The sequence below is a fragment of the Sapajus apella genome, unplaced genomic scaffold, assembly GCF_009761245.1.
Source record: "Sapajus apella isolate SASKATOON/1434 unplaced genomic scaffold, GSC_monkey_1.0 scaffold14, whole genome shotgun sequence".
In the NCBI taxonomy this organism is placed as follows: domain Eukaryota; kingdom Metazoa; phylum Chordata; class Mammalia; order Primates; family Cebidae; genus Sapajus; species Sapajus apella.
In genome coordinates this window covers 11,448,599-11,465,459 of record NW_022436954.1, presented here as the reverse complement: position 1 = coordinate 11,465,459, position 16,861 = coordinate 11,448,599, and the positions used below count along the sequence as shown (strand labels likewise).

Genomic DNA, 16,861 nt, shown 5'->3' with positions numbered 1-16,861 from the left:
GAAAACAAAATCCTACATTTTTTTTTGCTTTTCTCTACATGTTTGCTGAATCTTTTGTCTCAAGCATTTTAGAATTAAAATGATTTCAGACTCAAGTCTGAAATAATGAAAATAAATTCACTATAAAGAATGACCAAACTTTTCTCATCTCCTTTGAAGAGATTAATTTTGAAATACAATATGCTCAGAACTAAGCAAATACTGTCCAAGAAGGCAGCTGAATGCCTCACTGAACTATGTGAGTCACTTAAAGGCGCAGATTCCTCAATGCCTAGAGATGGGCGGGATGAAGACAAACTATAGTTTATCTATTACAATGAATAATTTTTGTCTACTACAAATTATAATTTTGTCTTACTACAATTTATAATTTTGTCTTACAGTTAAAATGGGGGGAAAGGAAAACTAAAAGAATCTTAGATTTTTAAAGAAAAGTTACTATATAAAAGTAAGATACTTATCTGTCTTCTTTGCAAAAAAATTAAAAAGGTAAAAATATAGGTAATAATATCTTTAATCCCCAACATCAAGAGGTTGCCAGTCTATCTAAATATGCTAGAAACACATAAAAATCATATTCCGAAGTAACAAAGTAGAAATGCAGGCACTCGTTTTTAAGTATACAATTTGTTTTTATTTACAATACCCTATAAAAATGTAAATTTAGAAACTTTTATTTTCATTAATTAGAACCAAACAAAAAAGATAAAGTACAGTAAGGAAGAGATAATAATCAAGTATTCACTTGACTGGCTGTGAAGGGAAGGTAGGAAAGGCGTGTAGTGGAAATGGTCAGTAGATAATGCTGGAGGGAAGCTAGGTAACGTCAGGGGAACAGCTGGTGGAGTCTGGGGCTACAGCATGGGAAGAAATGGAGATGGAGAACAAGGACAGCTGGTTTTAACAGAGGATCTTACTGTTGTACAATACATGTATGTGCAAAATGTTTATTCTCTTTAAATATCATAACCTATCCCCCCCACCCCCCAACTACATTCGAAAAGGTAAGAACAGCAGAAAGTAGATCAGGAAGGCCATGTAAAATTAATTCAGATTTAATTTTCTTCAGGGCTGTAGTCACTAGGGATCAAAACCCCTTAGTCTGGTTGATTGCTGAATGAGAGAGGAGTAAGCGAGAAAGATCGTGGCAGGCTGGCCCTGCAGTTATTCAAGCCTAGGCCCCTGGCTGCCTGGGAATGGGACTTGGGTGAGATGAAGCAGCAAGGACAGCAGTTCTGCCCATGGTGTGGAGTCTAAAAAGCAAAGCAGGCCAAACTTGGCTTCCACGGTTACATTTGGAAGTTTCTATTCATGACACCAAATAAAACTGGGGAAGAAAGAAGTAAAGCATGGCTTACTGAAGTAGTCTCAGGAAGAAAGGGCAAGTGTGCAAAAAGCCACACTGCCAAAGCTGGCTACTAGTGAGGATCATCCTGGGTGACTTCAAAAGCACTTGAGGGGAAAGGCTCAAGTACACAGTAGTTGTAGCAGGAAAAAGGCATAACCATGTGCTGTTTCCATGAAGGTGGACAGAAACTAAGGAAATAAAGGTGGGAAGAAGAAAAAGGACTTCTCAGCCTAGACCTGGGCAGAAGCCAATTAAGAGTTCTGACTTTATTAAACGTGCTGCATATTCTTTATTTATGTTAAAACAAGTAAAACCCACCAAATTAATTACAAGATAGAACAGAAACAGGTTAAAACACATCAGCTGGTTTGTGTTTTTAGAGGTAATGAAACAACTTTTTTCAGTCTAAAGTTCATTCTTTAAGGACCCTCTGAAGACCACATAAATACATGTATGGGGTGTGTGTGTGTGTATCTACACGTGTGTGTCTCTTGATTTCTACTTAACTGGCTCTCCTATAGTCATATTAATAGGGGGCAATGAGAAAACAACTTCAATAGGATGAGGGAAGGAATCCTTTGGCAGGCTACAATCTACTCTGAGCTGGAGTAGTGGTGGGATAAAGGGAGAGATTATATTTGTGTGTCTAGGGCAAAGAAAATGTGAAATTGAGAAGAACTGAGTAAAAGTAGAACATGCAGAACTGTAACATAGAAGGTAAAGAAGAAACCAGCAGAAGTATCACCCAGCCAGATTTCACAGAGCAGTGGGGAAATATCTGACATTTAGAGACAACCCCTGTAAACAGGAATCACTCCCATAAGACTTTGCTTTGGGGAATAAGCTACCTTCCCTCCCTCATTAAAAACACTCCATTGGTGATGGCAGCAGTGCAGGTGACAGCCAAAAGGAGGTACAGGACACATCTGGAGATCTTCTATCGTATCCCCTGAACTAGCCTAGGGTTACAGAAGAGAGAAAGGAAAACTGTTTGTATAAAGGAGCTGAAACAGAAGGCAATCTTTCATATTACAGTTACATCTTTGTAAGACTTCTTCTAACAAAATACCTGAGATACTTCTCTACCCTCAGCATTTAGTCATCTTCTATGAAGGCCCTGTTGTACCTAGTTCAGTGTTTTATATCTAATAGATACACAAATAGTTAATAAAAAGCCAACGTCTTCACCACATTCAGTTTTATTGCCCCCCTCCACCTCAATCATAACTTCTTTTTATTTATTTATTTTTTTGAGACAAGAGTCTGGCTCTGTCACCCAAGCTGAAGTGCGGTGGCATGATCTCGGCTCACTGCCATCTCTGCCTCCTGGGTTCAAGTGATTCTCATACCTCAGCCTCTTGAATAGCTGGGATTACACATGTGCCACCACACCTGGCTAACTTTTATATTTTTTAGTAGAGATGGGGTTTCACCATGTTGTTAAGGCTGGTCTGGAACTCCTGGCCTCAAGCGATCTACCCTGCTGGGTCTCCTAAAGTGCTGGGATTACAGATGTGAGCCACCACACCAGCCTCCCAACCATAACTTCTAAAGTGCCAACTTTAGTGAGATGTGAAACTCTCCTGTTTCAAACTTACTGCAGTTTTGTCTCCAGCAAGTTCAGTTTCTGCTGGTCAACATAGCGAGAAAAGAGGGACACTAGGTTTGTAGGTATAGAGATTGGCTTGGCCAGGGCTGCTTGGGGAATCCGTAGAAGTTCTCGTGTTGCCATAAACATCACCTCCGTCCTGATAGGGAAAACCCATAATAATAATGAGAAAAAAATTAAAAAGATTACCTCAAAGAATGTAAAATAAGAGAAGAAACAGTCCACACTGACCACTGATTATTTCGTGTTGGTTCTGTAGCAGGTTCTGAACTCTGTAGGTCTTCCCCACGGCTCAGGAGGACAAGGAGCAGTGACAGGCCAAACTATGAGAGAAGACAGAGGGAATCAAACTTAAAACTGCATTGAAACCTCCTCCACCACTGTAGAGGGGATCCTGGCATCAGATAGGGAACAGCTCTAAATCAATATGACCTCACTACTGTGCTTTTCTGTGAAACCAGGCAAAGATCAGACAAGCATGAGTTGAAAAGCTACATCTCTCTCCACGCTTTATTCTGGCACAGCAGTGACCAGGCACAGCCAACAGAAATGGAAAGTCATGGTGTCCAACATGCCTCTATGTTCCCCATGCTGAGGTTAAAAGATGATTCTTCCTTGCCATGGATAATGTAGGATTTGCATTTGCTTCTATTTATGGGAACCAAAATAGGCTAAAAAGGAAAGTCAATGAAGACCAACTTTGATACAGAAATTAAAATAGGGAAAAAACAAGAAAAAAATAGTACATAAAGATATTTTGAATTAGGAAACAAGGAGTTAACTATAGAAAAATATACAGATAAGGACAACTGAAATAATCACGGTATAAAGAGAAACTTTTCATTAAAAAGCACATCTCTATCTGGAAATATAAAGTTGTAGACAGGATGTTAATAAAAATCTAAAATATAAAAGTAGAGAAAGGGTAAACATATGTATATACTGTATCTACAATTAAAATTCAGCAACATGCTTTAGAGTATGAAATATATAAAAATGGTCAGGTGTGGTGGCTCATGCCTCTAATCCCAGTACTTTGGGAGGTTAAGGCGGGTAGGTCACCTGAGGTCATGAGTTCAAAACCAGCCTGGCCATCATGGTGACATCCCACCTCTATTAAAAATACAAAATTAGCCAGGCATGGTGGTACACACCTATAATCGCCAGCTACTTGAGAGGCTGAGGCAGGAGAATTGCTTGAACCCGAAAGGCAGAGGCCGCAGTGAGCTGAGATCAGGTCATTGCACTCCAGCCTGGGCAACAAGAGTAAAACTCTGTCTCAAAAAAAAAAAAAAAAAACAAAAAACCCCACCTAATATATAAAAATATGTTTTATTTAGTGGACAGTAAAATCAAGAACTGTAGTCTTTGGGGCACAGGATAAAAATATGAACGGGGGCTGGGCATGGTGGCTCACTCCTGTAGTCCTAGCACTTTAGGAGGTGGAGGCAGGACTGCTTGAGTCCAGAAGTTTGAGACGAGCCTGAGTAACACAGTGATACCCTGTCTCTGGAAAAAATATAAAAAATAATTTAGAGGCCGTGTACAGTGACTCATGCCTATAATCCCAGCACTTTGGAAGGCTGAGGCAGGCAGATCACCTGAGGTCAGGAGTTTGAGACCAGGCTGGCCAACATGGTGAAAATCCCATCTCTGCTAAAAGTACAAAAACTAGCCAGGCATGGTGGCAGGCACCTCTAATCCCAGCTACTCAAGGGGCTGAGGCAGGAGAATTGCTTGAACTTGGGAGGCAGAGGTTGCAGTGAGCCAAGATGGTACCACTGTACTTCAGCCTGGGTGACAGAGCGAGACTGTCTCAAAAAAAAAAAAAAAAAATCAATGGGGCATGGTGGTACATGCTACTCAAGAGGCTGAGGTGGGAGGATTGCTTTGAGTCCAGAAAGTTAAGGTTGCAATAAGCTGTGAATGTGCCACTGACGCCTGGGTGACAGAGTAAGATCCTATTTCAAAAAAGAAAATACAAATAGGGACAAGAAGGTCTAGGTTAAAGATATGATCATAGCTATAAATGGATCATAAAAGGAAGACTGGCAGTACTTTGAGATTCCATCCCAAATCTCTAAGTTTACTCACAGAGGATAGATAACCTTGCTTTTCCACAAAATTTCCCTTCATGGCTGGTTGCAGTGGCTCATGCCTGTAATCCCAACATTTTGGGAGGTTGAGGGGGGTAAATTGCTTGAGCTCAGGAGTCTGAGACCAGCCTGGGCAACATGGAGAAACCCCACCTCTACAAAAAAATACACAAATTAGTTGGGTGTGGTGGCATGTGCCTATAGTCCCAGCTACTTGGGATGCTGGGGTGGGAGGATGGCTTGAGTCTAGGAGGCAGAGACTGCCGTGAGCCAAGATCCTGCCACTATACTCTGACCTGGGTGACAGAGCAGACCCTGATTTAAAAATAAAAAATATCTTTTCATGTTATTCTCAGAAAGAAAATACTACTGTCTTTAATAAAATTAAAACTAAGAAACCAAATAACAGAAAGGCACATTCCTGATTACCAATGAACCCTGTCTTCTGTCCCCAGAGGCACTGTCACCTCTTCTGCCTCTAATATACTGTCCTTTAGTGTCATGCCATTTGGCAGGTTTTCAGGTGCAAAGGAGCAAGAGGCCTTGTGACCACTTTTTCACCTCTACTGTACATAGAATGGCCCCAAATACGTAACTACTATGTACCAGGCATTACACTGAACCACTTACAACTGTTATCTCATTGAAGTACCAAGACAACTCTATGAAGTCTACATCATCACCTCCATTTTATAGACCAGGAAGCTGGTTCAGCAATGTGATATCATCTGTCCAAGGTCACAAGACTAGACAGTAGCAGGCAAAGACTAAAAATTCACGTTCCTTCTTTCTTATTATTTCCCTTAGGAATCTCTGAATCTTTAAACTGATGCAAATAAAATATGAAATGGAAGATTCTACTATTGATAGTGTTATGACAGAGACTGCTAATTGCCTACCTAATATGCCTTCCTACCCATGATCAGAACTGTTATTTTATGTGTTATGACAATGCTGTGAACTAAAAGATATTTTCCAGCCTTCCCTGCAGTTAGGTGTGGCCATGTAACAATGTCCTGGCCATTAACAGTAGGTGGAAGTTTTTGGTTAGAACTCCTGGAAAAGGCCTTAATAAGGAAGATGGGCAGCTGGTCCACACCTTTTTGCCCTCCACATCCACCCCTCCTTCCTGACGTAAAGCCGCATCTTGAATTCCACAGCCATCTTGGACCATGAGGGATAATGAACATGGAAGCCACTGCTAAGAATGGCAGAAGAGAAACAGTGAAAAAGCCTGGATCCCTGATGATTCTATGGAGCTACTATAGCAAATTTATTTCACACTAGACACATAAAATCCTATTTTGTTGCAAACGCTGTTATTTCTAGCCTCTGTTACTGGCAGCTTAATGTAACTCTTGACTGAAAGAAGCCTTTTTCACGAGTTGCTAGAGATACAGCAGCCATTATTTTAATCTATAACACAAAGACACTTCACAAAGTTCAAGGATATAAAAGGGCAAGATCACCTTGTTCTGGAGCACAGCAGTGAGGTGAGGATTGGAGGGTGCTGGTGTAGCTGCACTTTGAGGTAGGTTCATTAGCTGTTGCAAAAGGCTGGTGATAGTCACTGATGGAAGATGGTAGAGGAGGAGAGAGAAGGGACTCAGTAAGCATGGCAGCACCTACAAAAAATAAATAAAAGCATTATATTCTGGCATGTATTACTTCAGTTACCCTCCATCAGGGGCATGGATGGAGGAATGCTCACTTGTATACTCAACACTTACAGCACAAGTCTGGCAGATATGACTAGAATCTTAACAATGAATTCTAAGCTATCCACTGAGAACTTTTTCATCTCAATTTGCATTAGAAACACCATGACTTGTGTTGTTCTGAACCAAGGGTGTAAAAAAAACCACTCCCAAATACATACCAAGGGTCGTGCTAAAACATCAATATTTTAATTCATTCCATAAATATTTAAATGCTTACACGGTGCTGGGAACCATGGGCTAAGAACAAATAGCAAACAGGGCACAGAACTGCAGGGATCTAAAGTATAGCGGGGAAGACATGGGTTAATTGGCAATTTCAATATACTGTGAGAAGCACTCTAACATAGGTTAAAGGCCAAGCAGAAGATCACTTCAGGCCAGGAGTTCAAGAGTAGTCTGGACAATGTAGCAATACCTCATCTCTACAGCGAATAAAAAGATTTTGCCTGTAATCCCCAGCTACTGAGTAGGTTGAGGTGGTATGTAGGTTTGCTTGAGCCCAGGAGTTCAAGGTTACATTGAACTATGATTGCACCACTGCATTCCAGCCTGGGTGACACAGTGAGACCCACCCTGTCTCAAAAAAAGTGTTTTCAGACTTAACTGTATTTTCCTTTTTTTTAAAATAAAAGCTTAATGAGGAAGAAGGGAAATAACTGGCCAATTTTTACAGATTTTTAGGTAAGTGACGTGATCAGAAACTCAGTGTTTGGAGTTATATAGCCAGCATCTAGAGCCAGAACCCAAGGCTGTTGAATTCCAGCCTTCTAGACATTCATTTCTTTTTGTCATGTAGCTAACTGGAAAGCTGAACTACAGAACTATTAATATAAATAACTAGGTTATAACGAATCAAAGGAAATCAAGAGTGTGCTTCCAGACAATTGATGCCCATGGTATAAAGTGATGGCTGGTTTTACTTTAAATGGCACCCACAAATGGGGAAATATTTTTTGTGGTCTACTACTATAAATAAAAAAAGCTTTTATTACAGTCATTTTATTACACAAAAATACAAAAAACAGCATAATGACATTCATGTGCTCACCACCCAATTTCAACATCAACCAAACTATCAACATTTTACCAATCTTATTAAATCTATGTTCCTCCTATATCGCATCATTTCATCTTAAAATACTTCAGTTTGTATTTTTTTTTTTTTTTTGATTTCCTGAGTTGCAGTCTCACTCTGTTGCCCAGGCTGGACTGCAGTGGTGCGATCTTGGCTCACTGCAACCTCTGCCTCCTGGGTTCAAGTGATTCTCCTGCCTCAGCCTCCTGAGTAGCTGGGATTACAGATGTACACCACCACACCTGGCTAACTTTTGTATTTTTAGTAGAGACAGAGTTTCACCATATTGGTCAGGCTGGTCTTGAACTCCTGACATGGTGAGCTGCTGGCCTCGGCCTCCCAAAGTGCTGGGATTACAGGCGTGAGCCACTGCACCTGGCCTTTGGTTTATATTTGTAACGAACTCTCTCTCACAATATCATACCTAATAAACAATAATTTCTTTCATAGACCATTTCTCAGGAAATAAGTTAAAAATATCATCTAGTATCTGCTCCAAATTCAAATTCCTCCAAATGCCTTTAAAAATATCTTTTAGCAGCTGAACTTTGTATTAGAACATTATTGTGCTAATTATGATCCGAACAAGAGCCACGTATTGCATTTGCCAGGTAAGGTTTTAAAAATCTCTCTAAGTGGTCCTTCGCCACTGGCCCTTTTCTCTTGCTATTTATCTGTTAAAGAAACGGGGTCATTTGTTTGATAGTTTGAATTTGGCAAACTGCATGTCTGCAGTGTCACTTAGCAGGTTCTGATATCCTTTGTTTCCTTTCTAAACCGACAGAATAACAGGTTTATTTGATTCAGGTTCAGTGGGGTGTGGGAGGGACATCTGGGAAAACTTCATGGATAGAACTGTGTATTTTCCATTGCATTATGTCAAGAAATGCTAGGTATGGTGGGTCATGCCTGTAATCTCTGCATTTTAGGAAGCAGAGAGGGGAAGACTGCTTGAGCCCAGGAGCTTGAGACAAGCCTGGACAACATAGGGAGATTCTGTTTCCCTTTTTTTTTTAAAAGCACACAGTGCTTGGTTGTCCCACTCTTAGCGGTGTGTTAAGAGTGCATCAGTGGGTTCACGTGTTGCCAGGTGGTTTCAACCACTGTAAAGATCCCCATCCACTTTTTACCTAATGCTTTTAGCAGTCAGTAATGAGCACTGTCTAGATTGACCGCTTTTCCATTGAGGCTTATAAAAACAGTTATCTTCTATTATCTTTTCCATTGAGGTTTATAAAAACAGTTATCATTTGTTTTGTATTTATTAGCTTAAATCCTTCTACAAAGAGTAACTTTGTATTATCAACTGTCTGATTACCATGACATTTGGTTGTAATGGAAAGGCAGGATAAATGCTTTTCTTTTCCTTTATTTACCAATTTTCTGAATAATGAGTTGATGGCCGAAAGTCTTCAAAAGTGATCCATATGTTTGTTAACATTATTAACTCATTAAATATATTTGATATATTTCAATCTACTGCTGTAATTGTTCTTTCTCATGAATATTATTCTACTTTTGGCCAATATGAGCCCCTTGAAGTTGGTCTGTGCATCCTTCAGACAGAACCCTAGTAATCCATTAGCTTCCTTGCTTTCTGGCATAAGATATTCCAGGATATTGTGTACATTTCATGTTCAGACATAGAACCAGCTATTACTTCAAGAAAACGGTAGCTAGAGATGTGGTTTATTACTCCTGGAAACATACAGGTAAAAATCAGCCTCAGTATTTAGCCAAGCTTTCCTCCCTAGCAGGTAAGCTCCATGAAAGCAGGCACTTTTGTATTCTTAACTTTTAGCACCTAGAACTAGGGGCTGTATTTCTAGGAGGTAAAATGTGCCTGGCACATAGAATTATTCAGCAAATATTTGTTGAATAAATAGAGCTCTCCCAAACTTGTATCCACAGAAGAGCTCTGGTGGGATTATGAGTGAGTGCCCATTACACCGCTTATAATTTATATGCTCTAAGGTAGCTGTTACTTTTTAGTTTGGTCTTCTATTTTCTAGGACAAACCTCAAATATGGGAACTTTTCTCAAATCATTTAATCATTTTTCATTTGTGGAATCTTTTTTTATTTTTCTTTTGAGTAGCTGGGACCACAGGTGCACACCACTCTGTCCGGCTCATTTTTGTTTTTTTCTATTTTTAGTAGAGACAGGTTTTCATCATGTTGCCCAGGCTGGTCTTAAACTCTTGGCCTCAAGTGATCCACTTGCCTTGGCCTCCCAGAGTGCTGGGATTATAGGCATAAGCCACTGTGCCCAGCTAACTCTTTTAAATAAATACTTGTGCCAACCCACTTCACTCTTTCCAATGAGACCTAAACTTCTCGTTCATTTCTTCTGCAGATGCTAACATTTCAAGGATCTATGAAGAAAGAATTTCCCTTTCATGGCATACAATTTATAAGGTATTCTGGTATTCTGTGTTTTCTGGGGACTCATTACCCGGATGGTTATTACTCAACTTGTAGTCTGCAACAGGTTCACTCCCATATATTTTACTACTCTGAGTCTTGCACTAATACTCATCCTTTGTACTACTTTTATCAATTTCTTATTTTGAACTTCTTATCATCTTTCAGGTGTGCTATGACGAGGATAAGGAGAGATAAACTCTAACCAAGAATTAACTTGTATATGTGATAGCCATGTTTCAAATTCCAGCCTAGTTTAGATCATGATAACAACTATTTAAAGAGCTAGTCTCAGGCTGGCACAGTGGCTCAAGCCTGTAATGCCAGCACTTTAGGAGGCCAAGGCAAGAAGACAGGATTGCATGAGTATAGGAGTTTGAGACCAGCCTAGGCAACATGGCAAAATCCCATCTCTATAAAAAGTAAAAAAAAATTAGCCAAACGTGGTGGCACACACCTGTAGTCCCAGCTACTCGGGAGGCTGAGGTGGGAGAATCACCTGAGCCTGGGACACGGATGTTGCAGTGACCAGAGATCGTACCATTGCACTCGTACTCGTGCCTGTGTGATAGAGCAAAACTCTGTTTCAAAAAAAAAAAAAAAAAAAAAAAAAAAAAAAAGGCTAGCTCAATTGCTGTGGGATAGCATTTAACTAAATGTACAGGCCAATGTTAAGCTACTGATAACAGACCAATGAATGATACTTTATATCTAGCCAAGTAATCAACACTAGAAGTCTTCAAACTTCAGTGAGCATCAGATTCAGCTGGAGACAAAGATACAAAAGCCCAAATCCTTCTGTAAATTCTGATTTGGCAGTTGGAGTGGAGCTGAATTATCTACACATGTAATTCTGATACAGACCACAACTTCACAACTATGTCAAGTTAAGAGTTGCTTTTCTCATGTTTAGAAACATAGTCTGTTTGACCAAATATGGGATTAAAAATATAGGCCTGAAATACTAAAGGTTTTGTTTTAAATAATCAAATCACACAGCCAAAGATTAGACAACACTACAAAAGGGAAGAGGAGGGGAAACAAAGTTTGTATTCTAGAAATCTTATCACTTAGAAAGACTCAAAGGAAAGATGTCCCATCTTGCATGGTCACCTCATCTTGTGCATCCTTCTTGATAAGGAAAGGGAGGTTCCTGGCTGTTGTCATGAGAATATCAGCTGCTTGCTCTGTGGAGAGGAAAGGAAGAATACGGGCAACCATTCTCTTCCCTTTTCGGATACACATGATCTGTACAAAGTGGTCATCGCCAGGCCTGCAATGAAAGAAAAATGCCAACTTAGGTCAATTAGCAAGATCAATTAAGAATTCCTCACTGTTTCCTCTTAGATGTTACTGAATGAATATACTACATTCGTTTTCATTCTATAATAATTTGTACTATAAAACAGTTAAGAATTACTTCAAATCTCAACCAAATAAAAAGTAAATTTGCAGGTTTTACAAATGTAGAAAAATCATCATTTTACAAATTATATGCTTTAAAAAAACTTGGCCAAACTATACGCATTAATTTCCTTAACTTTTTTTTTTTGAGACAGTCTCACTGTCACCCAGGGTAGAGTGCAGTGGCGTGATCTTGGCTCACTGCAGCCTCCACCTGCGGGGTTCAAGTAATTCTCCTGCATCAGCCTCCCAAGCAGCTGGGATTATAGACACCCATCACCATGACCAGCTAATTTTTGTACTTTTGTAGAGACAGGATTTCACCATGCTGGCCAAGCTGGTCTCTGAACTCCTGACCTCCAGTGATCTGCCCACCTCAGCCTCCCAAAGTGCCCAGCCTCCTTTCTTAGCTTTTAAGTAACCACACAAACACCACATGGTTAACAGAGCAATACCTTAAAAAAAAAAAAGGCAAAGATAAAAACATTCATCAACTCAGAGTTAGTGTTACCATTTTAAACAATATTTTGTTGTGTATTACATATTTTTTCTTTCATAAAAAAATGGGCCCATAGAACTCATATTGTTTTGTACCCTGACTTTTTTCACTCAACAACTTCTTGTTTCCATATCAATAAATGCATTTCAACTACATACATTTTAATGGCTGTATAACATTCCAATCTATGGATAAACCATTTAGTCAATCAGTTCCCTGTCAGGCCAAGTCCAGACAAGGTGTGTTGAAAAACGCTTGTTCTTATGTTTGGTTTTGTATATGTCCTGGCTTAGAAGGATCAGCAATTCTCTTGAATGGGTAAAAGAAAAGACAGTTATCAGAAGTCCTAGTTCAGGATTTACAGGACATTTAACATTAGCAAGATTCTTCTGCAGATAATGGGGTAGGAAAGGGATTCCCCATTATAAGACTGAATAGTTTCAACAGGATACAAATATTCTGTGGAAATACCAGAAAGTATAAATGTTTGTATATCTGATCTTAGTAATAAAGGAAATATGTAAAGATTACAAGGTTAAAGATAATAATTGTAATCATAAATCAGGTACAATCTGTAAGCACAAAAACAAAAACCCAATAATGTTACCCATTGTATCTCTAGTGTCTAGCATTGTCCCTAGCAGATGCTGAATATGTATTTGTTGAATGAATAAATTCAGGATAAAGAGGTTTTTTTTTTTTTTTTTTTTTTTCCTCCCTGGAAAAGATCATTCATATTTTAAATGAAGTGGCATTTGAGTTAGGTTAAAAGGATAGATTCCGAGCTTATAGAGATGGTAGGGAAAGGTACCTAAAAGGCAGAAATGGTATGAAGCCCAGTTTTACAGAGGAAAGAGTCCAGTTAGTTTAATGTTTTCCTCAAACTGTACAATGCTTACCTTTCTTGTCCAGGCAATTTCCCCCTTAAGTTGTCATACATGCTACAAATTTTGTGCTTTCTCTCATCCATTAGGGCAGGTCGCTCTTCTTCTAGACTTAGGAGATAACGTCTTTCATAGTCCTCTACATCAAGGAGTAAACTGTAGGTCTAAGAAAGGAGACAAAAACAGGCCACAGCATGCTAGGTCAGAACCACAGGGTGTAAATTAAACAATTTCACGGTTTAGAACTACTAGATAAAGACAACAGAATGAAAATTATAGAAAGACGGAGATTATTTTTTTAAATGCAGAGGCTGGGCACGGTGGCTCACGCCTATAATCCCAGCACTCTGGGAGGCCAAGGCGGGTGGATCATGAGGTCAAGAGATCGAGACCATCCTGGTCAACATGGTGAAACCCCGTCTCTACTAAAAATACAAAAAAATTAGCTGGGCATGGTGGCGCATGCCTGTAGTCCCAGCTACTTGGGAGGCTGAGGCAGGAGAATTGCTTGAACCTAGGAGGTAGAGGTTGTGGTGAGCCGAGATCGCGCCATTGCACTCCAGCCTGGGTAACAAAAACGAAACTCTGTCTCAAAAAAAAAAAAAAAATGCAGAAAACCATATGAAAATTCCTAAAAAATATCAAAAAATCCTCAAATCACCATTTTTTTGTCTCTCTCTGACCTCTATTCTAGCAGGCAAAGATAGTAAAATAATTATACTTTCCATGACCAGCCTGGCCAACATGGGAAAACCCCATTTCCATTAAAAATACAAAAAATTAGCCAGGTGAGGTGGCCTGAGCCTGTAATCCCAGCTACTCGGGAGGCTGAGGCAGGAGAATCGGTTGAACCTGGGAGGCAGAGGTTGCAGTGAGCTGAGATCATGACACTGCACTCTAGCCTGGGAGACAGAGTGAGACTTCGTCTCAAAGAAAAAAGCAATCCAAAGAGAAAACTACTATCATCTCTGTCTTTACAGATAAAGAAACTGAGGACAGCATAGAATGGTTAAATAACTTACCCTAAGTTACAGACTCAGAAATGGAAAAGGCATGATTTACAGCTTGGTTCTAGAATCCATGTTTTTAACCACTATGATGTATGGCTTACAATGTGGTATTGGCATTTTACAAATCAACTATCAATATCTATTATTTTCCTCAGCACCAAAGAAGTTTGGATTCTAGAAATCTTATCACTTATAAAGACTCAAAGGAAAGATGTCCTGTCTTGCATAGTCACTTCATCTTGTGCATCCTTCTTGATAAGGAAAGCCCAGTAACCAGGGAGTGCCCAATAAATATCTGTGAACTAAATTAATCCATAGGCAGGACTATGTAGTTTTTATTCCCGTTTTACCAGGCTTAGAAAGGTGACTTGCCCAAAGACATTCAGCTATTAACTGAATAAGCTCGACAAAAACCCAGTATACTTCTAACTGCAGTGCTCTTTCCATGATGCCAACAGTTGAAGCATACCATAATCCTTTCAGAGTGATCTGGTACACAATAGTCCCTTACAGGAATATATTCATTAATTAAAACCAAAGAATACTGATTGATTGCTCACGCTTTCAGTTTTAGTGTATGCATACATCTGACAGTTCCATATTTGAAACAAACTATAGTAACAAATTCTAAAACTTACTTTCTCAATTATGACAAGGGTTTTTCTCCTCTTGTCTCGAACTTGTTTTTCTTTTGTCTCCTAAAAAAGACAAGACTCTTCAATGCAACTTCTTTACCTCTGTTAAAATAATTTACCAGGTGTGCATCTGTAGGTTCATTTGTGACAATACTTTGAGAAGATAATTGATTCTCTGAAAATTAATAATCTAAAACAATCCTATGAACAAAGATCAGAGTTGACTGAATCAACCCACAAACTATCAAATTACATTCACAGATAGGCAAAGGGTAATCTGGATAAAGAAATCATATGAAATATAACAATCTTTTTTATTTTTAAACTTTAATTTTAGGTTCAAGTGTACAAGTGCAGGTTATAGGGCACATGTTAAATAGGTAGACTCGTGTCACAGGGGTTGTATCGATTATTTCATCACTCAGGTACTAAACCTAGAATCCCATAATTATTTTTTTCTGATCCTCTTCCTGAAAATCTTAAAACACATAGGAAATGATAATTTTTTTAAACATCAAACTGCAGTAAATACACGGTGTTTGCAGCCAGAGCTACCCATTCCAAAGACTCCTGCCACCCTAATCTCTGCCTGGCTATCTTAGAAATGAAGGTGTTAATATCGCAGCATATCTCTGGAAAACCAGAATGCATGACAAGGTGGGAGGCCCCAGGTTAGACAACAAACAACTCTACCATGCCTGATTTCATTCCATGGTGACCTTAAAAGAGTGGTCACAAATCACATGTTCTTAAGCAGACAATTGTTTGACACTTACATCATCCTCACTCCGAGATGTCACAACAGCATCAATCATTTTTCGGGGATTATTCACACTAGAAACGGTAAGCTTTCCCAAAGAGCCCTCAAATTGTACTGCAAAGACAAAAAAAAAAAAGTTCCAACAAAATAAAAAGTCATCAATGCAGGCAGGCAGTGTTCAAAGATCTTTACTTTCCTCTGTCCTTTATTCATAATCTAATAATTTACAACAAAAGTCAATGTATTATTTGGGCCGGGTGTGGTGACTCACACCTGTTATCCCAGCACTTTGGGAGGCGGAGGCAGGTGGATCACTTGAGGCCAGGAGTCTGAGACCAGCCTGGCCAACATGGCAAAACCCCATCTCTACTAAAAATACAAAAATTAGCTGGATATGGTGGCACACACCTGTAATCCCAGCTACTCAGGAGGGTGACACATGAGAATCGTTTAAGCCTAGGAGGCGGAGGTTGCAGCGAGCTGAGATTGCGCCAATGCACTCCTGCCTGAGTGACAGAGTAAGAATCTTTTCTCAAAAACAGATTCAGTCCAGGCTTGAATAAAGGCTGACTTTTGTATTTATTAAGGACAACAGTACTTTTAAAATCACTTTGAAACATCTTTATACATCCTTCCACTTATACAAATATCTATATTTAATCACATCAGCAGCTTCTTAAATTGCTTTTATTATGGGCATTTTTCCTATGAGGACCTTACCTGGCTTATAGGCGTGCTCTAGTTTGGCCACCTGAGGGGTGATAAGCTTGGTGCGCTCCTTTTTAGGGCCATCACCTTGTATTTCTTCAGCAGCTGACAGTTTCTCCAGTTTTTCAAAGTAATTCTACCATGAGAAGATGATTTCAGTTTTAACACAAGCATAGAACATGACTGTTCTTTACCATTAAATAATTTATACCAGTGACAGTAACATAAGTTCAACTCCTAGAAATGTACTGATCTCTAATTTTGTTAGATTGCTACAAATTTATATAAAAAAAAAAAAAAAAAAAAAAAAAAAAGCCCAGGCTTCAAGTTAGTTAATACCAATGGAAATTTCTTCAGACTGCCAATATTCTTAATTGAAAAAACAGGCTGGGTGAGACTCAAGCATCTAATCCCAGCACTTTGGGAGGCTGAGACAAAATGATCACTTGAGGCCAGAAGTTTGAGACCAGCCCTGGCAACATGGTGACACCCTGTCTCTACAAAAAATAAAAAATTGAGCTGGGCATGGTGGCTCACACCTGTAATTCCAGTACTTTAGGAGGCCGAGGTGGGAGGATCACTTCAGCCCAGGAGTTCAAGACCAGCTCGGGCAACATGGTGAGACATCATGTCTACAAAAAACAAAAACAATAGCTGGGTGTGATGGTGCGGGCCTCCCCAGCCCTTTG

At 39.4% G+C, this 16,861-nt stretch overlaps 1 protein-coding gene across 1 annotated transcript in view; it reads right to left on the bottom strand.

The window, feature by feature from the left end:
• Positions 1 to 611: 611 nt before the first annotated feature.
• PATL1 (PAT1 homolog 1, processing body mRNA decay factor) overlaps positions 612 to 16,861 on the bottom strand; it is a 33,380-nt gene continuing 17,130 nt past the window's right edge. Inside the window, exons 11-19 of the mRNA XM_032283321.1 lie at positions 16,185 to 16,308; positions 15,481 to 15,578; positions 14,708 to 14,767; positions 13,075 to 13,223; positions 11,386 to 11,545; positions 6,523 to 6,678; positions 3,189 to 3,280; positions 2,947 to 3,096; positions 612 to 2,307 (exon numbers count right to left, since the gene is read on the bottom strand). Coding sequence (XP_032139212.1) covers positions 2,286 to 2,307; positions 2,947 to 3,096; positions 3,189 to 3,280; positions 6,523 to 6,678; positions 11,386 to 11,545; positions 13,075 to 13,223; positions 14,708 to 14,767; positions 15,481 to 15,578; positions 16,185 to 16,308 — 1,011 coding nt within the window. The 3' untranslated portion in view covers positions 612 to 2,285. The remainder of the gene's footprint in view (positions 2,308 to 2,946; positions 3,097 to 3,188; positions 3,281 to 6,522; positions 6,679 to 11,385; positions 11,546 to 13,074; positions 13,224 to 14,707; positions 14,768 to 15,480; positions 15,579 to 16,184; positions 16,309 to 16,861) is intronic.